Source organism: Corythoichthys intestinalis, chromosome 5 (genome assembly GCF_030265065.1).
Source record: "Corythoichthys intestinalis isolate RoL2023-P3 chromosome 5, ASM3026506v1, whole genome shotgun sequence".
Taxonomy (NCBI): domain Eukaryota; kingdom Metazoa; phylum Chordata; class Actinopteri; order Syngnathiformes; family Syngnathidae; genus Corythoichthys; species Corythoichthys intestinalis.
The window spans coordinates 36,159,756-36,187,746 of NC_080399.1; the positions used below are offsets into that span (position 1 = coordinate 36,159,756).

Below are 27,991 nucleotides of genomic sequence, written 5' to 3' on the forward strand. Positions count from 1 at the left end.
TATTCTAAAAACATGTATTGTACAGCTAAAGGTCTTCAGCTTCCAACCATCATAGAAACAGTCACAAGTGTTACAGTGATGAAGACATTGGCAACGAGGCCCACACAGGTGTTGCAATACGGCCGCTCACAACAAGCATAGCTCATGATGTATACAACTCCTTTGAAGGAGAGGTGTCGCTCCTTCCTGCAGACAATCCTCGGCAGGCAGCCACTTGCAGATAGGACGCTGTAGTTGCCATAGCGAGCCTCCGCTTTGAAGCACACCTCATCCGGGGGACACTCAGTTGCGATGGGCTCAAATCTGTACTCATTCTCCAGGATGGGCCTGAAGAGGCAGCGCAGATTGCCACATACTACGGCTGGCATGAGGTAGAAGATGAAGATTGTAGAATGTAGGAGCTGCCACATGGTCACCCTAAAGTAAGATGATGCAATGCAGCGTAATGGTTTCAATGCCAAATGAATATTTTGAAGCTGGTTGCAAACCACGCGGCCAACAATTCCATTCCCAAACCTTATAACTGTTAAGTAAGAATGGTACTGTGTGCAGCATATGGTTCAACTAACAAGTGAATCATTGACTTTTTTGTTCTTAACAGGTTGATTTATTTATAATAAATATCCAGTGTAAACGTTTTCTTATATGAATCACAATCTCACTGCTCATCGTATTTAATTTGAGCCTTTATGAATGAAAGTCAGAGTCTGACAATCATGAGATGCAAACAGGTATTGTGCTTCCCATGGGTGATCACCTCAAGTGCATGTGACAGCATCTTTTAAAGTAATATCAATACTTACAAATGTCTTGGATGTAGAAGTCCAGAGAACAGAGCTTTGCAGAGCTCGTTTCAGTCAGGCGCAACTGACCTGAACATATCGGTTTAGGACACGCCTTGATCTTTACACACACACCTGCTTGAATTACAAGACAGGTGCAGTCTCATTGTATTGCATTAGGAAAGAAATTAGTTAGGCAAGATCCAGTTTAATGTGTCTTCTAGTGGGTTTTTTTCCTGAACGAATTTGTTCTGTCGAATGTCGTCTATGTTAGGTTTCAAAATGAAAGTTATTTCTGGTCTAATTAGGTCTAGGCTGTCCATCATTAACGTTTTTGTTGCATGGCCATCAGCTCTTCTTCATTCCAATGCGTGTACAGGAAATGTTTTAGCCCCCCCCCCCCCCCCCCCCCCCAATATTGATAGATTGGACTTGGTCCACTAATACAGTCAACTTTTAAAGGAAGCAGCTTTTAAGCTTTTCATTGTTTTATTGTGTTCTCATATATTTACATATTGTATATTGCAATGAGCAACATTGCACACAAAAAACAATGTTCTGATGCTTGCACTATTTTGTAAATTTTATTATATTTCACATGGTGGTCTTGAGACATATTATTGACCTCTGGTAGATGAATAGTTAAAACTGGGCTCTTACTCACCATTCAGAGGGTCAAGGAAATGGCATCATGCCCGGGCACTGGCAACAAGAGTGGAATGGCGACTGATCCGGCCAACTCACCAAATGCTCTAAATAAGGAGCTCAACTGACATTCAAGCCCAGAATTGGCAGTTTTGTTTGTTTTTTGTTTTTTTTTTTAGCTCTTTTTGTCTATGACTACAAAGGTATAAGAACTAGTTACAAATCAGTGTTTCCTTTACAGCTCCTTCCTGGCTTTTGTTGTGGGACACAGGTGGAGGTCCAGGATCGATCGATACAACACTGATTGTAGTCACTCAAATCTTGAGATAAACTTTGTTCTTCACCAATTAAGTTATGTCATTTCTAAGGGAAAAATCATATTCTGGAGACAAACCGGTATTTGGCAAATGGCATTTAACCATATTGTACAATCAGTATTACAGAAATGGATGGCTCACTGTCGTTCAACAAGTTAAAATATTGGAGTTAAATCATTGTCCATGTTTTGATTTGAAAATGTAATACATTAACTGCCATGTCGACACTGTCGACTGACAACAATGATCCCAAGGTGGCCTATAAAATAAATATCAGTGTACATACGTATTTCAGGAACACATTTGATGAAATGGTTCTTTTGAATAAACTGAAAAACTATTTAAGAGGTCCAATGTCTGTCTGTTGTGGTAAAAAAAGGGACAAATTCTGATCATCTCATACCCAAAACTGCAGGATTACAGATCTTTGCTGTCCTGTGAAAAACACTTGGTCCAAAATATTTTGGGGGGGTCTAGAATATATCCTACATTACTCAAAAGGTTCTGGATTCTTGATCATTTGGAGAAAATCCCAAAAAATCCATTTATGGTGAAAAAATGTACAGCCCACAGGCCAGCACTAACCAGCCAAGGTTCCTGTCAGGGGCCATTTATACTGTAACTTAGAACAAAAATACTGTATCACAGCACAGTCCACTTGAGTTCAAATCTTCATTAATGTGGCCCAAAAATCAAATTTAGCCCCAACCCTGATTTAGCAAAGTTGCTATTGTAAGGATTACTGTGGATGGGCAGGTTGGAGCACTCCTCAAATAGGAGCCCAGAACCCTTTTTCACCATGCTCGTTTGTTGCACATCCTCTGCAGTAGGTGGCACTCTTGAGTTTGCAAAAACATAATTATCTCTGTGTATTGATTTAATATTTTGAAATTAAGGACGAAACAATACCCGGTTTTATACTGAACCGTTCGATATGCCCTCTTTGATTCAATATGATGAAACATTCGATCTAATTAAAAAAGCTCCTCAGATGTATTTTCTGAACTTTATTTAGTGGTCTCTCGCTATAATGTCCGACACATCTTTGCCTTGTAAAAAAAAAAAAAAAAAAAAAAAGTATGAGTAGACTCCTCCCTGCTAGCCCCCCTCCCTCATACCTTCCCCAAACTGCCTGAAATGAGGGAGCCGTGGCGCACGAGGATCGATGCTTGTGAGGAAAGACAGAAGCTTAAAGAGGCGGCTTGCTGGCTTCAATGTTGTACAGATCCGTTGTGTGGCAGCATTTAGTTTGCCGATACGCTATTCCCACCCGTACATGTTTAACATACTGTCTTTACGGATATGCACAGCAATGTCCGTCAATATATTGTTGCCGACTTGGCTGCTACGAATAGCCTCAGTTTGACACCAGCACACCCTGGGACACAGAGCTAACTCATGGTTACACGGGCAATGAGTGGCAAATTAAGAGCACTGTACTTCAAACTCCTGTTTATGAAAGTTGTCAAATCCTGGTGTTGTGCAGTAATGAGCAGACGTGACTTCTGTGGCGTTAACTTTAATGCCCCGACAACACTCACGCGCACACACTAGATATCAAATAGCAACCTAGATGTGCTACATTAGACCCCCCCCCCCCCTCCACCCAAGTCACATGCCATTAGCTGCGTGAGCCCGGAGTGATTATGGGGACGCGTAGTTCATATACTACATGGATGAATTAAAAACCGCCATGACTGAATGGAAGTTAAGCCAAATCAATCCATACCAGTGACGGTGGATAACACTACTATTAATTCAGTACGTAATACAGATGGACTTGAACCACAAATGGGATGTTTTTGCTCATGTGGTAAACATAGCTGCAGCAATCAACAGTTCTCCCGAACCCACTTCACAAATAGTAAAGATTCTTAGCACTTTTATGCAAAATTTCTTCAGATCAATAAGTAGAAAGCACACAAATGTTATGCACTAAAAATGTTCATATGATGGCATTGTCATTTTTGCTTGGGGGCGGGGTGGCAAAAACAAAACAAACAAAAAAAAACTCATGTAATACCTGGGTCTTACACTTTAAAAGTACAAGTCAGTACTAGGCTTCACTGTGACTATGGTGGAAGACGCAAGACCAGTAGGTTGCTCATGTCTAAAAAATGTTGGGAACAGAAAGAATGTACAAAAGTAAAAAATTAAAGACAATTGAAAAGCACAGTTTTAAAAAGACAGCATTTCCAAAGTGCAAAGTTACAGATTTTAATACTTTTACTATATAATCCAGGAGGGTTGACAAATCCACCTTTTTCTCTCTGGAGCAAAACATCATGATAGTGATTCCTGCTAAAACAAACACATGATTATGTTATGAGACCCAGGCCAGAGCCTTTGGCTACCGGCTCTTTCGTTGACACACACGCACCCACACAGACAGAACACTATGACACAGAGGCTGATGGTGAAGGAGTATTGTAGTCATCTTCACAGGACCCCCAGAGACGCTTCCTCAGCACACGAGCAGCATACTCTTCCTTCTCTGCCATGATGTTCAGCAGCATCTTCAGGACGCTCTCAGACGCAGGTGCCATATTGCATTTGTCCCTACAGCAGCATTCATGCCTCACCCGGTACTCAACCCCCATGTAGGAAACCACCCGGGGGGCTCCGTCGCAGAGCTGGCGATCAACGCAGCCCTGTTGGGACAATGCGTGATAGGCTCCATAGAAGCCCCTGGAGGTGGCGCAGTGTTGGCCCGGCGAGCACTCAGTGGTCAGGTTGAAGCACGGGGCCTCTTTGGTCTGCAGTGGGCAGAAGTGGCACTGGAGTTTACCCATGTGGCACCAGGACGGGATGAGGAGAGCCGCAGCCACCAGGATGCCAAACACTGCAAGGCTACAGTAAGTGTCGTTAGGAACAATGAGTTTGGAAAACAATTCTTCATTTCACCAGTGCAAACTTTTTTTTCTGATGCTTTATCAGCATTAATTTGAGAAATTAAAAATCGTTCAAAATATTTATTCATGCCTTTGACAATCTTAACCACTGAATTTCAACACTGAGACACTTCCCTTGTGCAGCATAAAATTTTCAGTCTTTCGCTTCTGTGGACATTAGGCAGGGCAGCAACAGAAAATTTCACACTACGCAAAGGAACTAAATTGCCAAAATTAATCATGTGTAAACATTTTAATGACATTTACTTTTGGCATTCCTGGTCTTCTATTCACAATTTTAATACATCAAAATGACATTTAAGAAAAAGGTAAAGTGGTCTCAAACACAGATCTAGATTTGTTTGTACAAGCGGAATAGGCTATATTAACAGAAAAGTCTTGGATGCTTGGTTTGACTCGAACTCCAGAGGTTTCAAATTAATTGTTTACCACCTATACATGTATATAACATAACTCATTTATAGCAATTATTTGCAGGAAATGGTCAAGGGGTTCTACAACATCTTAAAATCATTCGAGTGATCAGGAAATACAGAGGGAGAGAATGATTCAGATCAGATTCACTCCTTCAGTCTTCATTAAGTCAAAACTTGCCCATTGGTCGTCTATATAGCCCACCAACACCTCACCTAACAGATACCTATACTTGTGTGGCTTACCTCCTCTGCTTTCCTTGTGCTGCCATTTGAAGCAGTGTGAGAGGCCCCAGACAACAAGGATGAATACGTCAAATGTCTCAAACTCCAAGGATTATATATTCCCACTGATTGCCAAGCAGCAACAGGTGTGTTTCGAAGTTTTTTTTGTTTGTTCTTACTTGCCTCTCATCGCCTCCTTGACCCTTGACTGCGATGACACAAGTTTGCTCGCATGCCAGATCATATATATATGAGGTCTGAGAAACATGTCAAATTGGTGATTTCAATAACGCATCATGGCGTGTTCACAAACACAAACGCCACATTTGAGGCATTTGTATCATGTGTCAACAGCACCATCTATTGGTTCATTGTGTGACTGCTGTCAGTATAATTTTATATTTTCAGACTAATCCCCACACAAGGTATTATTTTTTTATATTATCTAATTATCTTTGCTAAATGGTGGTAAACACGATAAATTAGCAAACATTTGGTGTTTTTTTCAAACGTTGACCTCTTCATTCCAACATTATAATGTGGTGTCCATCTCCTTCTTGTAAGGAGATCTAATCATCAAATTTTCATAGGTGTTACAGTATGTGTGGCGACTTTTTTTTTTATTTTTAAATAAAGGTAATTTCTAATAATTGTAAATGATTAGTTTAAGACGAAACGTTTGCTGCAGCTTTTTTTTTTTCTTTCTTATTTTATGTAATTGCTCAAAATGTTTTGAGTACACAATATTGGCAGTTAATGATTGATACAACTGAGCCTGTTTTACATACAGGCTGTGAATGATATGTTTTGGTGCCATATAATCAGTTCAACATCATACCTAGGTTAGCACAATGTCCCGTTACTGGGGAGCTATTTTTTGAGCAAGGCCACAGGCAACATGGGTGGTGCTATTTAAGAAAGAGTTAAGCAGATCCACAGCAATGTTGGATCATTTTTGGCAAGAAGTAGTGCTTTCACCATATATTGCCTTCCTTTAACCTGTTTAGTAACATTCTTGCAAAAGTATAGGCGTGGAAGTCAGGTACACTAAAGCTTTGTTTATCGATGAATTATAACAACAAACAATGCTGGCAGCAATTGTGCCAAAGAAATAATTTACGTATTCAAACAAACTGCATCAAGCTGGTTTCCCATCAAAAGTTCCAACATTAGCTACACTACCATAATCAGGATTGAAAGAGAGCATCATTTTATTGAAACTGCCAGAACAAAGCATTGATATTGACTTTTTTTTTTTCTTAACCTACCCACCTACCTACTAAAGATACACGATAATATCGGTTACCGATAATTATCGGCCGATAATAGCAATTATGACGTCACACAGATAATAGATTAAAAAAAAATCAACCGATAATGCAATCTGATAATTATATACTTGATTTAGCCTCCAAATGTGCGCAACCAAGCAGTTTTCTCCACTTCTCTACCACCGCCTGTTCAACCCCTCCCCTTTCTGAAGCCCCTGTGGGAGGAGGGGTTGAGGAGTACGGCATCATAGAGGAGGCGGTGTTATCAGTGTTGAGGCGCTCTCACTAGCGTGCGTTGATTTTCCCGTGTGTGAAATGAAATAAACGACGCTCTCGCCATCTACAAAACATGCACTGCAGAAGTTCCATGAGGCGTAAAGAAAGCGTCCTCATTGAACACCACTAACCCAGCAGCCATTTAAAACTGCATCACAAAGACTTTTGGAACGAATACGAGGCTGCTGCTAGCGCGAATGCTAAATGTATTGTAAACACAAATAAACTATAAAGGAAGCTACGGGGCTTGTGACGATACAGAGACGCTGCGGTCCTCCCGGAGTCGGGTTCTTTGGGAATGCAGCCCAAAGCGGGTGGTAAACTCCCATCTGTGGCTAAACACCTCACGAGACCGATAGTCGACAAATAGCTGTCTTCCGACGGAGCCCGCCGGTCCGGCAGGCCGCCGCCTCGCCCTAGGCGGGCAGAGCACAGCCATGCACCAAATACGCCGCAGCGAGCCGGCCGGGGAGGGCGGATATCCGGTACGAACTTAGCTGCCGCCGCAACTCCAGTTCAAGACAGAGGCCTGGCGCGGGTGCTAATTTGGCAGCCGGACGGACTCAAGGCACAGGCAGGAGGAAGTTCCCGAAATGACCCGATAGCCAAACCCCTGGATGAAAAAATAATGCAGTTTATACGACCACGATTCTTCGTGAAAGACATGCCGATCACATCAGTTTTACCACGGACATTTGGACAAGTGATGTCAAGTAAGCATGTTTATCATGACGGCACAGTGGTTAGTTGATAATTGTAACATGCACCAAACCACACAAAAGTCATCCAGTCAATAATGCATTCAGTACGCTTTAAATTTATGACGTCTTAATCAGATCATTCTTCTTAAATCTAGTCAAATAATTTTCCACATCTTGTTTGAGTGTTGAAGACTAGTTAACAGATGAATGCGCCAGATTACTCCACTTACTTGAACTAAATATTGCCATTTGTTCTTATTAAGCCCAAACATTAAAAAAAAAAAAAAAAAAAAGGTCATTTTTCACCTATATCAAGAAAAAAATTGCTTTCAAATGATGTTTTGAACCATACATATTCTTGAATAAAGAACATTTCTGACAAGTTTTTTTTTTTTTTTTTTTTTTTTTAGGATTATGTATAATAATTTATTGCTTAAAATAAGGCTGTTAAGCTTATTTTCAGCTGGCTATTTTTCTTCAAGAAATCTGAGTCAAATATACTTGAAGTGCTGGCAGTTAATTTCACTTATTTCCAACAGATGTACACTGAAAACTAGGGAATTTAACTAGTTTTAAGGAGTTGTGTTTTTGCTGTGTACTAATGTTATACATTAGGACTATCTTACTTTTAAAGCTATTTTTGTGCATCTTAGGTATTTACTCTGTAAGTAATTGTTGCCAAAAGTTTACCATTACACAATGTCAGACAATCTGTCTTTATTTAGATGTTGGAATTTACTACTTGTTCACATTTGATGTTGAAAAAAAGAGCAATAATATTTTTGCACAGTAATATTTTGTCTTGTGTATACTTTAAAATTTTACATAAATATTTTAATAGAATTATCGGCCTGACATTATCGGTTATCGGTTGGAACGAGGAGGAAATTATCGGTTATCGGTATCGGCTGAAAAATGCATTATCGTGCATCACGACCTACCTACCTACATAACTACATACCTACCTACATACATACATACTGTACATATTATTTTTATCCAGTGAGGGTTTGAAGCTATCACATCTATCTCTAGCCCTATAGTTAAAGCTATGCATTTGCCTTCTTTCCAAGCTGTTTTTCAGGTCTGAGGCTCCCCTTAAGTTGTTGACCTTAACTTAAATTAGACAGGTGTACACAGATATATCCTCATGTGATAGTGGCTTTCCTCCAGTAGAGAGCGTGTCACCGGTGTAGTTGACGTGAGAGGCCAGTAGGAAAAGCACTTCCAGTGGGAGGAGTAAATGTATGAGTGTCACCACTAATTGTTCTGGTCTAACTTGCTGAGCATGACGTCCGCAGTTTACAAGAAAGAACAGGCCACAAGCAGATATCGAATGGTAAGTCACGAATTACATATTTTGAGACTATTATTTGCATTTCATTACACCCTAAAAGTGTGTTATTATACTGCATTACATTTGGGGGTTCAAGTACACTTTATATTTGGGGAGGGGGGGCATAAGACGCAGTGTTTTGATTGTTGTATTTTTCATATTGGTTGTCATGTTACGATTTGTGTACCTAACAGCCCATGAGACATTGTAGCACATTTGTAGTATTTCCTGCTAAGATTTGAAAGGCTGTTAATGATTAGACTCAACTGTAGGGTTAAATCACATACAAAACGTTTTGGATATCTGGCTTTTGGTTTGACATTTTAGAAAGACTTCACAGCCAGGTGAGTTTAACTTAACATTGTCTAAACTCTTGAATTCTCATGGGAATTGACTTCACACTGTTCAATCTGTCAGTACTTAACACTCTTCTAACATTGTTTTCCAACAAGGACGAGGCAAAATTTACAACATGTTTGATTCATGAATATGCCAATGCATTTCCTAGTTTCTTCTTCTTCTACATTGTTCTGTCAAATTAAGTTAAATTGCATTTAGTTAGGCTATCATTATTTACCCCAAAGATGAACATCCCTAACGTTCACTGTCATTTCTTGCAGTGTTCTCTGCTGTAACGTGACATACTGCAGTGTCAAGACTCAGTTTGGCTACAATGCGATGGATCGCCCCAGGCCGCAACCACCACTACCCCCTCGACCAACACTTAGAGTGCTCCACAGACAAAATGCAAACGATGACCTCTCCCCGACCGTCACAGAGAATGAATATGACAACCATGTTTACGAGTACATCGATATTCATAACAGGCAACTTCCCAAACGGAACAAGTCGCAATGTTTGAATACACAGGCTGAGAGTCAAGGACAGCTTAACGGTGAACAGCGAGAAACACAAAGGCCTCTCCGACCGCGTCGTACCGCCCCTCCGGTCCCGAATGCGAAAGGGCCAAGCGGACGGGACCACATTTCCCCACCAGTACCCCCAAGGAAGCACGTGCCCCTCAGCCACAACAAAACCAGGTTCTCCTGTGACCTGACAGTCCCCATCCACAAGCTGACCCGCTCCAACACACAAACAGATGACCCGGTAAGTACATGCCATTGTTTTTCAAGCTGCATTACGGGAGAAAATAGACATCATGAAAGCCTGTCTTTCACCTTAGGATGCAGGGCTCATCAAGCTGAAAGACACCCCTGAAGGGAGCACTTCAGTCATGGCTGCATTCTGTCAGGCCACATCCAAGTAAGATGATGCCTGATATACTGTACTGTACAAGGCATCAAATCCTTGGTAGAGAAGTACAGTCGTACAAAATCATCTTTCTTATGCCTACATCAGGTCTACTGTACATTGTTAATGCATGGTGTGATGCCCAGTTCGAATCTTTTGCTAAAGACGATTTTTTTTAAAACGTTGCTGTTCGCATTGCAAAAACATATTTGACTTGCAGTGGGACTACAATGTGACCGCAAAGGGACATATATGTTCACATAAATTGGCAAGTCCCCATCGTCACGTTTTTTTTTTTAAGCTTGAGAACGATAAACCGATACGGCCGGATATCCGGTTTTACAGGTGAGAGATACAGCTGTATCGATAGTAAATTTACCATTCGACAGTAATTAGCTATTAAATATTCAATGAACCGATAGTAGAGATAGAATTTGGCTATCGCGAGCACAAGAATCGGCTTCTAATGCCTAGTTTAATAGATTGTGTAATATGATAATAATTTAGCTTTTACCTCACATGCTGCGCTTGTGTCATTCGCCACACAGCCCACTTAGATTGTGATCACCGACGTGGTTGCCTCAACTTCCCATTCATTTCGGCAGAACCGCTAGTAGTCGCCGTCATTACCCGATCGTCACGGGCATGTCATAACAACGCGAGAGCTAACAAAACCACTGAAACGCACGCTCCGTAGCGTTTTCTTCACAGCCCAAAACGAAACTAGTAGTGGCAAAGAAGCAACATGCTAAAACAATGGACAGTTTGCGCACCACGCCAGCGACGTGCAGCGATTGATTTTCAACGCACCCAGGAAAACAAAAGTCGGACTTTGAAGTGACGAAGGCAGCCAGATCTGTTCGCATGGGACAGAGCTACTGTGAAGTGTGAAGCGGTACAGAGATCGTGAGTTTTTAACCCTGAAAAATAACTCACTACAATGGTGGAAAGGGCGGCATATTCTTTCCAAGAAACGCAGTCTACTTAAACATGAACATGTGGATCAGTTGATCTGCCTCAAAAAAAATCTGCCCTTCAAAAAAGATATAGAGTATAGACAGTGATGAGGAATAAAAAATGTGGAAGCACAGGCATAAGTGAATGACTTTGCTGTGTATAAGGTTAAAGTAATGATTATAGAACCGTCTGTCTAAAATGCCATGTTTTTATTCCCCCAGACATACTAGTGGTAAAGCATAACTTATTATTTATTTATGATAACACTAGCAGGCTTAATTCTTTTTTTCTAGAGCTGCTGCATATAATTAATATTTTTTGCTTGTAAGATGTTTACGTTGAAAGTTTGCACTTCAATTACTTACCTCTTGTGTTCAAAACACCAGGAAAAACAGTAATTAAATTACAGCATTTTATTGTTGTCTGTCACTGGAGTTTTAATTTATTATCAATCCCATCCAACAAAATGACGGTCATATAGTAAGCTTTATTTTTTTTTCATAAAAAAATAAAGCACAACATTGGTATGAAATTTTGTTGTTTAATCTTTAATCTTTTTTATATGTTTAAAATACTGTACGAACACACACAAATGTTTACTATGGTATCGTTTTCACTCTGTATCGAACCGTATCGTTCTTAAACTGTATCGAATCGCTCGGCCTTAAAAATGTATCGTTTTTTAACTGTATCGTAACCTGAGTATCTAGATACATATCGAATCGGCTTCATACCAGAGATTCCCAACTCTAGTTTTTTGGGGGCAATTTTGAGGATCTCATGCCACCAAAGTCAACATTTTCTTTACCTAGGCTTCTTGTGTGGTTTCAGGAAGTAAATGGTATTTTCTGCGCCTTCGCTTGCTCTTCCTCATTTGCACCTGTCATTCGTTTTGTCGAACAGTGGTGATGTATTTCACATGTCGGATGCGTATGGATGTGTGTTCACACTACAGAGGCATCAGATAGATATTATTTATATCTACGTATACAGTGAGGATCAGAAGTATTTGCACCCCTTGTGATTTTACAAGTTCACCTACTTAGAAAATAGGTAGAGCTCTCAAATTTCAATCATAGATGTATTTTCACTTAGAGACATAATCCAAAAACAAATCCGGAACTCACATTGTATGATTTTTCAATAATATATTTGTGATTTATTGGGGTTCATAAGTATTTGTACTCCTGAGAAAATCGGGGCTAATATTTAGTGCAGAAGCCTTTATTTGCATTTACAGAAGTCAGACGCTTTCTGTAGTTCTTCACCAGGTTTTCACATATGGAAACAGGAATTTGGCCCGTTCCTCCACACAAATCTTCTCTAAATCTGTCAGAGCTGTCGATGAGAGACGCGTAGTTTCAACTCCATCCAAAGATTTTCTGAAGACTGTCACTCCAGAACTTTGATATGCTTTTTACGCAGCCACTCCATGGTCAGCTTGGTGTGTGCTACGGATCATTGTCATGTTGGAATATCCAGCCACGACTCATCTTCAAGTCTCTGACTGAGGGAAGGAGGTTTTGGTTTAAAATCTGACGATACATTTTATTCATCCTCTGCTTTATACAGTACAGTTGTCCTGTCCCCTTCGCCGAAAAGCAGCCCAGAAGCATGCGGTTTCCACCCCCATACTTCACAGTGGGGATGGTGTTCTTGGGATTGTACTCATCCTTCTTTTTCCTCCACACAGAACAATTACATTTTGCACCAAAAACTTCAACTTTTGTCTCATCTGACCACAAGACTTTCTCCTATGACCCCTCTGCATCATTCAGATGGTCCTTGGCAAACTTCAGACGAGCCTTCGCATATACTGGCTTCAACAGGGGAACCTTCTGAGCAATGCATTATTTTAAACCATTTCACTGTAGTGTTCTACTGACAGTAAACTTTGAAACTGTTCTTCCAGCTCCTGCCATGTAGTTCTAGGCTGGGTCCTCATTTTTCTCATTTTGAGTGATGCTCCATGAGGAGGGATTTTACATGGAGCCTCAGTCCGAGGTAGTTTATAACTCATGTTTAGCCTTTTACATTTTCTAACAACTGCTGCAACTGTTGATTTATTTTCACCAAGTTGCTTTCCAATTTTCCCATAGCCTTTTTCAGCTTGGAGGAGCTCAATAATTTTTCGTCTGGTGTCTTTTCGAAAGCTCTCTGGTCTTGTCCATGGTTGCCGTTGGATTATGACTGACTGCGGGGTGCATAGGTGACAATAATGAGCTAAAACGGGTGATGGGTTGGTGGTTACTCATGGTGTAAAGGTGGACCTTTTTTAAAGGTAGACTGACAACTCTTTGAGTGTCATAATTATTGTTGATTCTATGGGGTACAAATTCTTATGAACCCCAGAAAATTAAAAATTATTTTAAAAGGCATGCAATGTGAGATTTTTTTAGATTATGTCTCTTCAGTGGAAATGCATCTATGATTGAATTTTCAGACTTCTACCAATTTTCCAAGTGGGTGAACTTGCAAAATCACAAGGGGTGCAAATACTTCTGCTCCTTACTGTATATGAACGCCAAGTCGGATTTGAAAAATTTGGAATTGGAGATTAGAGAAATAGATTCCTGTCACATATGAGCAATGAAATCAGGAATGACCTCCAGTGTTAAAGTACCATAAATGTTACACTTTCGTGGCGCTTCTACCTTTCAATTTAGTTATAAATCTTATGGGATTAGCGCGGAATCTTAGTGGTTAGGACATTTTGGGGTTTCTGCATTCAAGTCTCGTCTTTATAATTTTCTTGAGGGACTCCGGCTTCCTACTACATTCAAAAATGTACACGTTAGGTTTAGGCTCCACGGGTGTTGTTGTGAGCGTTTATGAATTATGCTGTGTCTCACCACAACCTTTGTGTTTGACTATGTCACTAAATATTCATATTACATATATTGATCCTTGTTGGACAATTGTATACGTCCTACTTGGTGGGACCACAAGGGCGTGTAAACAGTCGGAAGCCCAAAATATAGTTAAGCTTTAACAATGCTCTCCTGGATGAAAAAAGCACACCCTATGGGTGTAACTGCTCTGTCTTTGTCTATAAAATGACATTTGGACCCGATCTTCCGTTGTAATTATTGCAATTAAAAATTAGTACAGGGAAGTTGAAAAGAATGCCTGCTATGAGAATATATTCGCTTTGATTCATCATTGAGCTGTCTGCCTGCAGTCTGATCTCACGCCACAAGGCCTCACAAAGTGCTGACAACTGCAGCGTGGTGCAGGCTCGAATGTCACATATCCATCCAGCACTGCTGCAGCAGGTTGAGTTGACCGTCACCGTCGCTACCGAATATCAAAGTCACCAACTTCCGATCCCGACCTCAGGTATAACATCAGTCTGGTCAAGATATAACAAATTCAGTCCATTCCTCACAAAAGGTTAGGGATATTAAGCTTTCAGGTGATCTTGTGTCTTTTGTCCAGTGAACAGAACAGTGCTAAATTTAATCCAAGAGATTTTCCAGTTGCTGCAGCTCGCTCGCAAGCCAACAGGCTATTATGTTCTCAAGTTGTGCAACTCTGAGGAGTACCTTCACAAGTAAGTAGTTTCATTCAAAGCTATTTTTTCTGCTATTGTATAATCGCTCGCCTGTCTCAACAGTGACAAGCTCCTGGGTATGCACGAGGTTGTTCAAAAACACTGCAAGTTCAACATGGATCTTCCCCTTCGACTGCTACACTCCAGCAACTTGAGACACAGCCTGGCAAGGGTTGTGAGTCACTTCAAACTCTGTCAAACGTTAATCATTGGCCAATATCCGAAGGCTTACGCTGCAACGTATTTATCCTGGCTGCTCTCAGACACACCACCTGCAGTTTTTAAACTTTGTTCTGTATACAAATCACATACTGGCTGCTGCTGACATTCAAGGGAGAGCTGGAGTCGTGTTTAGAAGGGTTGTCTCGGAAGAGTGAGCTGCTCTGAATCCTGACTGACAAAGTTCAAATTGCTAGAGGCCATGTTTTGTTCAAAATATTTTCAAGAAATTTTGAGATAAATTATTCAGTAGATTTTAAACGGCAATGGCGCTTGCCTATAATTACAAAGAATCTCAGGGTGGTGATTGGAGTTTAAGGCTTGAATAACAGCTGTCTCGAAGGTGTCTGGTGTAAAGCCTTTGCAATGCAAATGAGTTATAAGTAATAATGTTTAATGAAGTGATGAGTCTCCCCAGGAAGAGGTACGGTTTAGGTAAAGAGAAAGCTCTGATTTGTTCCCATTGCTTAAAGAAGCCTCGTTTGATGATAATGATGATTATGGTGAAAGAAAGCACATTGTGAGATTACGTGCTATATCAGTGTTTCCCCAAAAAAATCGTGCCATCATTAATGCTAACTGTGATTTTTTTTCTCAAGAAGGGGGAGGACAAACCCTCAAGTCATCTCTACGAGCTTGTGCGTCCTGTCAGCGTCTTCAACACATGCAAGTAAGATAACATGCAGACACACCCTGTCATAATGACACCTTAGTAGGTCACAGTCTTTAGTGTTTGCAGGAAATATTGACTAAAGGAGGTGTGCGCGCATGTGTTTGTTTAACCTCAAAATTGTTTTTCTCAGATTGAGTCTGCAGAATGTGCCCTTGAGCTACAGCAGGGAGAAGGCCATGCTGAAGAGAAGTAAAGTCAGTAAAAGATAGATCACATAATTAGGTTCACGTGTCAAATATTTGTGGAAGAAGCATTTTAAAGTGACTCTCTACTGTATGTGCAGTCGGGGATTAACATCAATGTCCTGGTGACCCATGTTCGCACCATTACCGACCTTCTGTGTGGCTTCTCGAGCGGGGAGTTGGAGGACGCCATTGGTCGGGTGAACAGAGTCAACCCCATACCTCTGGTAGGAAAGCACGTCTGTGTTGCGCCTCCTGCCTTGTTCACGATAACTCCCCACATCACCCTATCCATGTTCTAAGTACATATCTGATAAATGGATTATGTGTGTCCTCCTCCCTCTTGCAGAGTTATGAGGAAATGTCTGAATGTGAGAGTGGTGAGTCAATCCTGTTCTATTATTAAATGTTCAATTGTGATCTGAAAACAGTAGAGTGTAAAAACAAGCGAGAAAAAAAAAATTGTTTGCACATTTAATACACAAAAAATTTACATCAAGATCATGACCTGTTGTGTCTCATAGCCTTGCAGGTGCTTCACAAGTCCCTGCTCAACGTCATGCAGAGTTTCTTTGAAAACTTCCTGTCCAACTTTAGAACAGAGGATGTTGCCAGCCAGCCCGAGATCCGCGACGTGGAAAACAACAGTGAACTCTTACAGTTCAACGTAGCCGCCCTCTATAAACTACAACCTTACTGGGTGACCACGTACGATGTGGGAAGCAGAGTACGAAAGCAGTGTCCTAAAACCCTAATCTTTACACTTTCTGTTTTTCTCCAGATTCGACTGCTTCTCAATTTCCTGTGAGCTGACGTACGGAGAGACGCAGATTTGTTCCACCGTGGTTTCAGAAAACATCAGCACGGCTTTGTCCTTTGAGAAAAAAATACGTTGTAACCGCATGTGAGTTCACATATCACTTTTATTTACAGTGAAGTAGAGAAATGCTTTTTCCGATAAAATATGCTGCAAATGAATTAGCTCCAGGGTTAATGAAGCTGACTTTTGAGTCTCACTTTTACATCAAATTAAAAATTGTTAAATTTTTTTATAGTTCCACTGAGTTTTTTAAATTTCATATGGTGCATAACTCTCTAATAGTCAGTGATCATGTTTCAGTGCCAGAGAGTAGTAAGTCAATCATATTTAAAATGGGAGTTTCTAAAATTGATAATGGCTCTAACTCAGGGGTGTCCAAACCTTTTGCAAAGGTGGCCAGATTTGGTGTGGCAAAAATGTGGGGGGCCGACCTTGGCTGAGGTTCTTTACATAAAACAACAATGTATTTAAAGAAATTTTAGCAAGCCATTCGGTTTCACATTTGCTTTTTTATTATAATTTCAACAATCTTAAGCATGTGTTTTGATTCATTTGAAACATGCAGTTGAATATTCACTTTTTTGTTGTTGTTGTTGTTAAACAAACTAGCTTCAAGTTGCTGCAATTTCCCGTAGCGTTCCTTCCCTGCAATCTTGTCGTACATGCCAGCGTGTCTCGTTTGGTAATGTCGCTTGACATTGAACTCTTTAAAAACAGCCACTGTCTCCTGGCAAATGAGGCAGACATGCGTATTTCAGTGAAGAAATAGTCCAATTTCCACCTACCCTTGAAGTGCCAGCCCTCACAGTCAACTTTCCTTTTTTTGATTATTGTCGCCATTTAAGAAAATTGGGGCTAAAGCGTCATAAGCAGTGATGTCACTCAGAGTGCTGCTGCCCTCTAGTAGGTAAATGAGGAACAGAATTTAGTATAAGCTACTTCATATGCTGCTCAATTTATTAAGTCTATGTGCGGGACAGACGTTATGGATTTTATGACAGAGGCTGCGGGCCGGATGAAATTGTACCACGGGCAGCATTTGGCCCCCGGGCCGGACTTTGGACATGTCTGCTCTAACTCATTTGCTGCTATTGTAATCAGGCCACTGCAATCGAGTTTGCAGTCAATGATCTTGCTTTGGTACCAATGACAGCGATAGACATTCAATCCATTTAGACTGATCTGGCAGAGCTCATTCATCGCTAGCTTTCTCAGTTCAAATGGATTGGATGTTTATCCTGATCAATGGCTGTCAATTAATGTAATATAACTCATAGTATTTTAAATGGGCCCTAAATATGGTGTAAATGCTAATAAAACGGTTAAGTTTGTGCTTTGGAATGTTAGGATGGCGTTTCCTGTGCCAATCAAGCAGTTGCCGTATGAGTGCATGCTGACCTTCCAGCTGATGGGCTCAAAACGAGGGAAGAGCCCCAATTTGCTGGCCTGGGCCGTTATGCCTCTTTATAGCAACGGGTATGACTTAAGGACCTCATACAGAAACTTAATCACATTTGCAAAACTCTTTCTCATTACACTTTAGTACGAGTAAATGCTAACCAAAGTCTGTTTCTGTGTAGAACCCTGGTAAGAGGGACAGTCTTGCTTAGTTTGTCCATGTTGGCCATGTTGTCTTCGCCTCCCTCCCCAGCCCTGTTTGACAGTCACAGACAAACAACGGGGGTCATCTTGCAGGTGAGTCATGTCTGGAGTAGAAGGCCTTAAACAAACAAAACCAAAAGCACGAGTTATGCTCTCTCATGTAGCTTGAGTTCCCAGATGAGGTGAAGTGGACGTACCATAGGCCCATCGCGCTCCCTGGGTCTTTTATATTCTCTTCCCCTTGCGAAGCTCTGGAAAAGAAAATGTTAAGTGTGTCAAACAAGCTGTGTCTTTGCCTGTGAGTCAAGGAAAATATGTTCCACTTTGAGAAGATTTAACCCAACGAATGAAAGATGACAGCTCAACTTTTGTCTCCAGTCTAACAGAGAACGACAAGAACTTTCTGTGGAGTAAACGACACAGTAGTGACAAAGCAAATACCTTCCTCCACCTTGTGTTGGGTGGCGCCAAATGGCAGACTGAGGACCTTACAGAGATCTACACAGTTCTGGATCACTGGGCCATCCACCTTCCAGAGGAAGCTCTCTTCCTACTTACTGATAGGTATCAACTCCGATTGCTGCCGCAATCGCCAGTTTGCTCCAGTGAACAAAGAAACCACTTTTTTCTCGTCCAGTTTCCCAGACCAGACCGTGCGTAAGAGTGCTGTACAGTATTTTGAACAAATACCTGATGAGGAGTATGAGCTGTTTTTACCGCAGCTTGTCCAGGTGAGCGAGAGTCTACATCTCCCTGTTCGCCTCCAGTCCATCATCATCAATAGCTTGTTGCTGAACATGTAGGCTTTGAAGAGTGAGTGGGAGCTGGATGGTCCTTTGGTCATGTTGTTGCTGGAGAGATCACTAAAGAACATTCGGATTGCCCATCAACTCTTTTGGTGTGTAACAAAACTGAACCATGGGTTTATGTATGACAATGTTCGGTTTCTCACAGTTACGTTAATTTACTCACTAGCAGTGAACAAGTTGAGAGAATTTAAAAAGCATACTCTAGGGTAGGGTTGGGGAATACTGTATCTCTCGCCAAATGGGGCATTTTACAGTAATAATGTCAAAATTTAGTATATTTGATGAAAAAAGTAGATAAAATAAAGTTAATTACTGTTACATATTTGTTATGTCTGTCACCATCAAAGGAAGTCAGTTATTTTACCGGTTAACGTATGCACCATGTGTTTGTGTTAAGTGGTGATTTATCATAACTCTTATTTCCTGGTAAAATGGCATTTTGTGGCCTTTCAGCATCATTATTTACATATATATGGCGGAAAACAGTCAGGTGACTTGAAGTTCCGCTCTGAGACCCCCAATTTGGCCAACTTTCAAAATTGTCCGATATGCATGTGTGATACATCAATTGGAAAGTTTAAAATCTCAATTTTCTGGGGGAAGAAAAATTTGGAACAGGAGGGCATTTAAAAAAAAAACTATCTGGAGGTGAAAGCACACAAGAGCAGAATTACAGACGCCATGGCAATAATGAGATATTATCGCGTACTTACCTTGTTTGGAGCCAAAAACTCCATGAAGCATGTATCACTGAGTGTCAAGACACAGCTGTGAATGGCCACAGCTGGATTTTGGGGGGGATTTTATGGCTGAAACATGGTAATATAACAAGGGTTGCGATGCAAAAATCGCAGACATCAAGGAGTGGTCTAGATTTTCTTTTTCATATATTTACCCTTTTTTAACATTTTTTCAAATTATTTATCATCTAACATATCGTTGAAAATGCGACAGTAACAAAAAAATACAATACAGCGATAGTTATGAGTAGATATACTTTTTTACAGACGCCATTTTTTTCATTGTGAGATAATTTGTTTAAAAGTTTAAAATATGCGAGTATATAATAATTTTTTTAAAGTCCTTTTTTTTTTTAAACGAAATATGAGACATCAATTAATGATTCTAAGCTAAAAATGAGAGACATTTTGAATAATAAATATAATTAATTACCTTCATTTTATGGCTGGGTTGAAACAAAGCTGTTGCGCGACGTCTGTAAATGGGGGTTTCAAGGGTAAAACGGACAAATTAAAAATAGTTCGGGGGCTTAATGCGCCATGAATCTACTATGGCAGCATATAGACATATTGTTCTATCAAACACAACAGTTGTTTTGGCTTAAAATATAGCAGTTTCTTTTAAAGAGGAGTGCAAGACCAGAAACTGCTTTTTCAATCTTGTCTGTTTTCTGCCATATATATTTGCACTGTCAAATTGAAGATACACCATTTACTTTTGCTTTGGCAATATACATCACCATATCACCCAGCACTACTTTAAAGTGAGACCTCTGCTCTGTTCATGATGTACCGGTGGTAGGCTGCTTGAGGACGCTTGCAGTGAGCAGCACTACCAGAGCTGGTTCAGTAAAGTGCACGCGGCCCTGCGCTTTTGCTGCAGTCAAGGGCTAAGGGAGGAACTGGAGCGAGAGAGACGCTTGCTGTCAGTGGTTGTGCAGTTGGCCGAGAAGATCCGCATGTCAGAGAAGACGCGACGGAAGGTCTTTCGAACTCGTTGGCCGGTTGGGCCTTGGCAACCAGTCTAATATTTAAAGAATTGTGTTGGTTTTCTTTTAGAATATTCTGAACAAAGAAAAGAGCAATATCGAGAAGTTCTTCAGTGCTGGGGGAAGCTGTTGTCTGCCTCTAGACATTGCATTTCGCGTCAAGGGAGTGGACTTGGATGTAAATGTTCCACATCATCAATAGAATTCAAACATGCATTTTTCATTTACAATGTGAGCTTTCATTTCCAGGCCTGTAAATTTTACAACTCCAATACCTCTCCTCTGGGGCTGTCCTTCATTTGCACGGACCCTCTCGCCAAGAACATCGCTGTAATCTGCAAGGTTGGTCATAGAGCAAAACTTTGTTGATTTGAGTTTGGCCCCATCAAGGAGAACCGTGAGCTCATGGCCACTTGAACTAACCCAGAACTTTTAAGTGCAAATTGTACACTTTCTAAAGAACGTTTTCCATCGCTCATGTGGATGTGCTGTCTTCAGACAGGAGATAGCCTGCGCCAGGACATGCTGGTACTACAGATAGTCCGTATAATGGACAGGGTGTGGCTCCAAGAAGGGTTGGACTTGAGAATGGTCACCTACAGATGTCTTTCTACTGGCAGCACTCAGGGTGATTTGATTTCAGCATTGCAAGCATTTCTTTCTTTAAATAGCAACTGAATACCTTAATTCCGTTGTTTTCTTCTTGTTGTGACGAGCGATGTTACTGTAAGAAAAATCCTAACTTTGCGTGAAGAGATGCAACTGTACGTGTTTTGTTTCGTTGTTTCGAATGGACAGGCCTCATAGAAGTTGTTCCTGAGGCGGTGACGCTAGCGAAGATCCAGCAGGAGTGGGGCCTGGGGGGTACCCTTCGACATGACACCCTGGAGAAGTGGTTTCACATGTGGAACAAAACAAAAGAGGACTATGACAAGGTTGGCGGACTTTCGCATACATTTGGATCTGCAGAGTTCCTCATGAACTTCTGCTCCTGTTTGTTGTTATAGGCCGTGATGAACTTCATTCACTCGTGCGCAGGTTGGTGCGTGGCCACCTTCATCCTGGGGATCTGCGACCGCCATAACGATAACATCATGTTGAAGCACAGTGGACACATGTTCCACATCGACTTCGGAAAAATCATGGGCAACGCACAGAAGATCGCAAACGTTAAAAGGAATGTCAATCTGCAATGAAATCAAATAGAAACAATCACTTGTTTTTTTTTTTGTTTTTTTTTTTTTTTTGTTTTTTTTTTAACCATGCAGGGACCGCTCACCGTTCGTTTTCACGTCAGAGATGCAGCACTTCATCACCGGCGGTGGTCAGAAACCTCAACGCTTGCATCGATTTGTCGAACTCTGCTGTGAAGCTTACAACATCATCAGACACCGATCAGGCCTCATACTCAGTCTCTTGGAGCTGGTAAGGACAAGCACAGCTCATTCACTCAAGTCCATTTTTTTTGTACTTAATAGAAGTAATGAAATACATTTTCATTCATTCATGCTGTTATCACTGGCCCCAGATGATTAATGCAGAAATGCCGGAATTGAAGGACTGTAATGACCTGCACTATGTCCAGAGAAACCTCCGACTTCAGCACACTGACCTGGAAGCCACTTCTTACTTTACAGAGTAAAGCCATTAGAAACATTTTGGTGGGTGTCAATTCTGAATTCAATCCAATGCTTTGTTGCATTTTGTGTATTGTTTAGGAAAATCAAGGAAAGCATGGGTTCCGTGGCAGCCAAGTTAAACTTCTTGACGCACAGCATGGCCCAAAAGAAGAAGCAGGCATCATCGATACACGATGGTGTTCCAGGCCCCAGTACAAACATTCAAGATGCTGTGATCAAGGACTTCACCATCAAGGATAGAGTTGCGGTGGGACCGAGTTTTAGTGTTAATATTCTTGTGTACACTCCACTGTAGTACTGGCAATAAATGTCCGATCCATTTGGAATGGGACGGTTAGCAGTGCCCAGTTCAAATAAAATGGACATCTAAAGTCAACCATAGCGGTGAATGAGTTAAGAAGCTGTTATCAATTTTAGGAACTCCCTTCTTAAACATTATGAACTCTTCTGTCAGATCTATAACCTGGAGGTGACGATTGACGATGGCTTTTGGTATAACACAATGACATATGAGGGCTTTGAGCTGATCCACAAGCAGTTGCAGAAGCACTTCATCGAGTCTGCTTTGCCTCAGTGAGTCAGAGACGACAAGCATTCCTGCGCTGCCAAAGTACACTCTATCACCTTTTTTTTTCTTCAGATTTCCGTCCTGGTATATGATGTCATTCACACCCAACAGGAAGATGACTATGCTGAACAAATACCTCAAACAGCTTTTTGAGGGACCCTGCAAAGGGGTATGTTTAATCCTGCTTGTCACTTATATTTGTAAAACTAATTGCAAATCTGCTCACCTGCTTTCAGAATGAATTTGTGTGCAGCTTGTTCTTGGATGGGCCCAAAATGGGTCAAGAAAGTGTGGTAAAAGGTATATTTCTCCTTCTGAATATGATCTCATCGGCCAATTGTACTGCATCATATTGAAAACGGTTATTATTTGTTACCTTATGATGAACAAAATGCCAGAAATCAAAATTGAAAATGATAAGGGCAGACTTTAAAGCGCAACACATTCACTCTTTCAATTGTGCCGGTGTACCAATGCTCCCTCTAAGCTGCGCGCGTGCGCAATCGCGCACTGCTTGCACAACCTCGCCGGACAAGAACATTGATGCAGCGCACAAAATAAAATTCAACAGAAACGTATAGTGTCACTAGGACTACTGTAGGCGCCGCAGCACGACACTCCTATTGGAGCGTTCGATACGGCAACGCAACGCTCTTATTGGTGCGTTCCATACGGCAATGCGACGCTCCCATTGGTGAGTTACTATACCACGATTGTATACATTTGTGAGGCGCATGACCTAGGTGGGTACGGAGAAAAATATAGAATGAAAAGTGAGCTAAACTCCTGTGCTGATTTACGGAAGCAACATTCCACTGCCAATTTTTGCAAGCACTACAGTACTAATGAATATGTAATTTTAAAACTGATATAATCTAGTTAATTGGGCCAACAGAATTGTTTTCTGTACCATTTCGCAACGTAACTCAATGGGCAACATGGTGTCTAGCCAATAATCGCTTATGCTACGTAGCCCATACAGGTTGGCTAGCCAACAACTGTGCAGCGGAGTAGAGACGCAAATGCTAACCCTTTATCATGGCGAAAGGAATAGGCAGCGATACTACAGTCATCAAGCCAAGGTAAAAAAAAAAAAAAATGGGTTCTTTAAGATGGAATGGCTGTCAGAGTACAGTATGTGCAAGTAGAAGAACAAGCGGTGAAAGTGAGTGAGATTTTTTTTTTTTTTTTTTAACTATAGCTGGCGTAGACAAGGAGAATAGGAATCTTGAATGTCCTTATTGTCTGAACAGTTTTAATGTGGAAGTCTGATACACTCCCATTGTGGTTTTTCAATGTTTTATTTAGGGGTGCACAATATCCATTTTTTGAAACCGGTACCGATATCGATAACTTCCTGCTCCTCAAAGCCGATACCGATATCGATAACCGATAATATAATTTTTTTAAATGTATAACCTGAGTGTTTGAACACCTGGAGGTTTAAAAAAAAAAAAAGAACTAGTGGTGGATTCAACATAGATTTGCCTGTGATCTCACCAGATTTTTCGTAATGACATGAACAAAACCGTGCGTTTTCACTTCTGCACTGCCCGACAGACAGCTAAAAATGAATGCACTTCCATAAACCACAAGGCTTGGTCTTTTTTGCTTTTATGGGAAGACACTCATCTTAATATTGTGAAAGTACAACAGAAAAATACACATATTCACTATACAGTGGGGCAAATAAGTATTTAGTCAACCACTAATTGTGCAAGTTCTCTCACTTGAAAATATTAGAGAGGCCTGTAATTGTCAACATGTGTAAGCCTCAACCATGAGAGACAGAATGTGGGAAAAAAAACAGAACATCACATTGTTTGATTTTTAAAGAATGTATTTGCAAATCACGGTGGGAAATAGGTATTTCGTCAATACCAAAAGTTCATCTCAATACTTTGTTATGTACCCTTTGTTGGCAATAATGGAGGCCAAACGTTTTCTGTAACTCTTCACAAGCTTTTCACACACGGTTGCTGGTATTTTGGCCCATTCCTCCATGCAGATCTTTTCTAGAGCAGTGATGTTTTGGGGCTGTCGTTTGGCAACACGGACCTTCAACTCCCTCCTCACCCCGTGGCGTCAAAATGATAACAAGAACGGTGAGCAAAAATCTCAGAACCACATGGGGGGACCTAGTGAATGACCTACCGGGAGCTGCGACCACAGTAACAAAGACAGTAAAACAATGCGCCGCCAGGGACTCAAATCCTGCACTGCCAGACGTGTCCCCCTGCTGAAAAAAGTACACGTCCAGGCCCGTCTGCGGTACGCTAGAGAGCATCTGGATGATCCAGAAGAGGACTGGGAGAATGTGTTATGGTCAGATGAAACCAAAATAGAACTTTTTGGTAGAAACACAGGTTCTCCTGTTTGAAGGAGAAAGAATACTGAATTGCACCATACCCACCGTGAAGCACGGGGGTGGAAAAATCATGCTTTGGGGCTGTTTTTCTGCAAAGGGACCCGGACAACTGATCTGTGTAAAAGAAAGAATGAATGGGGCCATGTATCCAGAGATTTTGAGTGAAAATCTCCTTCCATCAGCTAGGGCATTGAAGATGAGACGTGGCTGGGTCTTTCAGCATGACAATGATCCCAAACACACAGCCAGGGCAACAAAGGAGTGACTTCGTAAGAAGCATTTCAAGGTCCTGGAGTGGCCTACCCAGTCTCTGGATCTCAACCCCATAGAAAATCTGTGGAGAGAGTTGAAGGTCGGTGTTGCCCAATGACAGCCCCAAAACATCACTGCTCTAGAGGAGATCTGCATGGAGGAATGGGCCAAAACAGTGCGTGAAAAGCTTGTGAAGAGTTACAGAAAATGTTTGGCCTCCGTTATTGCCAACAAAGGCTACATAACAAAGTATTGAGATGAACTTTTGGTATTGACCAAATACTTATTTTCCACCACGATTTGCAAATAAATTCTTTGAAAATCAAACATTGTGATTTTCTGTTTTTTTTTTCCACATTCTGTCTCTCATGTTTGAGGTTTACCCATGTTGACAATTACAGGCCTCTCTAATATTTTCAAGAGGGAGAACTTGCACAATTAGTGGTTGACTAAATACTTATTTGCCCCACTGTACTACAAACTGCACAATACACTTATGTATAGCATAGCACACTAGCTTGAGCTACTAAAGCATTGGCTGGCTTCTACAGTATAAAATGTATTAGGTTCTGTACATATGACCCTTCACCACAGAATTTAACATATGGTGCACATCCATATGTTATAGTAAACATAAAATACTTATAAATATTTCCGAGGCGGAAACGTAACAGAAAGCATTCACGATTGTCAATGCTAGTGCTAGACACCGCAATGTGTATGTGAATGAGCTTACAATGTGAACCAAACTACTGTAACCAAAATAGATGCAGCGATTTTTGGTATTCTGGATTTCTGGTATTCTGACCAGCAGGTGGGAGCAATGCCCCGCAAATGGTCAACTGCTTTCCCATACGAGTGTGTAAACTGTAAAGTCAGCACAGTACATAGTATCGGTCTTAATAATAATGTTATTGGATTTGTTGGGATGACGTCATAATTCCTATTATCGGACCGATAATTATCGAGCACCAGTAGTTTTATTTACTAACTCACCTATGCCACAATAGTACCTTTTCCAGGCCAGAGCAGGACTCTTCCTATGGTTATAGCAGGACTCTCACATACTGTATTACACATCTTATGAACAATGACATTTTTGTATTTTTTGTTTTAAGTGGGCCAAATCCATTATATTAAAAGGAAACAAATAAAAATTGCTGCAATTGCTGTAATTTCTATTTTTTAATAAGCCATGTAACTGAACAGGCATGATACTGGTGTGTGGGCACAGCGTATACATCTGATGTTGCTCACGGTGGTCCTCAGTGTGCTCAGGGAGCTTGTGTGTCTGCTCACACACATGAAAAATTAGAGGGAACATTGTGGTGTACCTCATTTTACTTTAACGGTGGACCAAAAAGTTTAAACTTTTGATTTCCCGTACAGAAGCTCATCCACAAATCCAGCTGTTAATTTCTTACAAGGACCGCAAGCTCTCCGTCTTGGTAAAACACCTCAAGAACATTGTGAGCCTGCCACGCCGGAGACAAAACGCTGCATGTTAAATCTGTCAATTCATATATTTCTCCATTTTTATTACAGAAGACAGCTAATGGCTCCAACCCCGATGCCTATGTAGTGACGTATCTGAGACCGGACCCCCAGCATAGGTCTAAGAGAAAGACCAAAGTGGTTCGGAATAATGACAACCCCACTTTCAATGAATTGGTACAATAATTTTATCTCTTATATGCATGTTATTGTAACCATGTACAGTGATTGACACAAGTGCAAAATAATAAGACCTCACACAAAAATATAAGACAGGATGTCAACAAATGCTGACTATATTTTCATACGCTAATAAACAAGTGGTAAACATAATAAAAATAAATAATAAAAAACGTCACCTGGAACAGATGGAAAATGTGAAACCACACATTAAATACATTAGAATATGAACTTCAAGCATTGTTGTAGGATGACCTATGTCAATGCCAATGACAATGTCCAAAGTGCGCATGTCTAAAACTAGATTTGAAACACAGATCTGCTTAGTTTGACAAAATCTTTTTATCATTGACAGCTGGAGTACGTCAGCGTCCCACTGCTGTACGGGATGGTTCTAGAAGTGAGCGTAAAGAGCAAGAAGACATTCATAGCTGCCACAAACATTAAATTGGACGAGGAGCTGCTCAACAAAGAAACTTGGTTCAAGCTCGGAAACGCGGCGCTTTGACCTAAATTGTTGGACTGCAGTCCTGCGGCCAAAGAGGGATGCAAACACAATCTGTATCGTTTCAACTTGTACTGTGGATGATGTTACAACTGAGCAAATGTTAGAATTGTAAAGATCGTCGTGAGGATACGCTGTATGGAAGATGAATTATTAATTTAACGCAATTTTGTCAGTGAATGTAACATTGGCTGGACCAAGGTATTGAGACAGGGATCAAACTTTTATCCATAGTGGCCACTTTGTAGTTGACCTATAGTTGACCTATAACAACATGTTTGTGGACTGAACACGTCTGCAATATATATATA

The 27,991-nt window shown here is 40.9% G+C and overlaps 3 protein-coding genes across 5 annotated transcripts; 1 reads left to right on the plus strand and 2 right to left on the minus strand.

Moving 5' to 3' along the window:
• bncr (bouncer) lies at positions 1-1,081 on the minus strand. The gene is made up of 2 exons (XM_057837324.1): positions 804-1,081; positions 1-417 (listed from the first exon to the last, which is right to left on the minus strand). Exon 2 carries the CDS (start codon positions 408-410, stop codon positions 36-38), a length of 375 nt encoding a protein of 124 aa, XP_057693307.1. The 5' UTR covers positions 411-417; positions 804-1,081; the 3' UTR covers positions 1-35.
• Positions 129-27,968, plus strand: pik3c2g (phosphatidylinositol-4-phosphate 3-kinase catalytic subunit type 2 gamma). Of its 3 annotated transcripts, none has more exons than XM_057837321.1 (35): positions 131-422; positions 1,669-5,440; positions 8,844-8,881; positions 9,499-9,985; positions 10,062-10,141; positions 14,268-14,425; positions 14,525-14,639; positions 14,703-14,814; positions 15,461-15,528; positions 15,662-15,725; positions 15,815-15,940; positions 16,063-16,093; positions 16,238-16,421; positions 16,495-16,617; positions 17,881-18,009; positions 18,114-18,228; positions 18,300-18,433; positions 18,514-18,699; positions 18,773-18,866; positions 18,939-19,033; positions 20,487-20,667; positions 20,744-20,851; positions 20,923-21,015; positions 21,172-21,301; positions 21,472-21,608; positions 21,681-21,848; positions 21,940-22,098; positions 22,202-22,311; positions 22,392-22,560; positions 22,768-22,886; positions 22,954-23,050; positions 23,118-23,181; positions 26,891-26,970; positions 27,047-27,172; positions 27,531-27,968. In XM_057837321.1, the coding sequence occupies exons 2-35, from the start codon at positions 5,375-5,377 to the stop codon at positions 27,681-27,683; spliced, it is 4,299 nt and encodes a 1,432-aa protein (XP_057693304.1). In that variant the 5' UTR covers positions 131-422; positions 1,669-5,374; the 3' UTR covers positions 27,684-27,968. The 3 variants fall into 3 exon arrangements, 2 of the variants coding, with proteins under 2 accessions (XP_057693304.1, XP_057693303.1); XM_057837320.1 differs by having other exon boundaries at positions 132-422; positions 15,458-15,528; XR_009063303.1 differs by lacking the exons at positions 23,118-23,181; positions 27,531-27,968 and having other exon boundaries at positions 129-422; positions 15,458-15,528.
• LOC130916533 (protein Bouncer-like) lies at positions 3,946-5,522 on the minus strand. The gene is made up of 3 exons (XM_057837322.1): positions 5,316-5,522; positions 4,125-4,594; positions 3,946-4,042 (listed from the first exon to the last, which is right to left on the minus strand). Exons 1-2 carry the CDS (start codon positions 5,339-5,341, stop codon positions 4,141-4,143), a joined length of 480 nt encoding a protein of 159 aa, XP_057693305.1. The 5' UTR covers positions 5,342-5,522; the 3' UTR covers positions 3,946-4,042; positions 4,125-4,140.
• Positions 27,969-27,991: the final 23 nt, after the last annotated feature.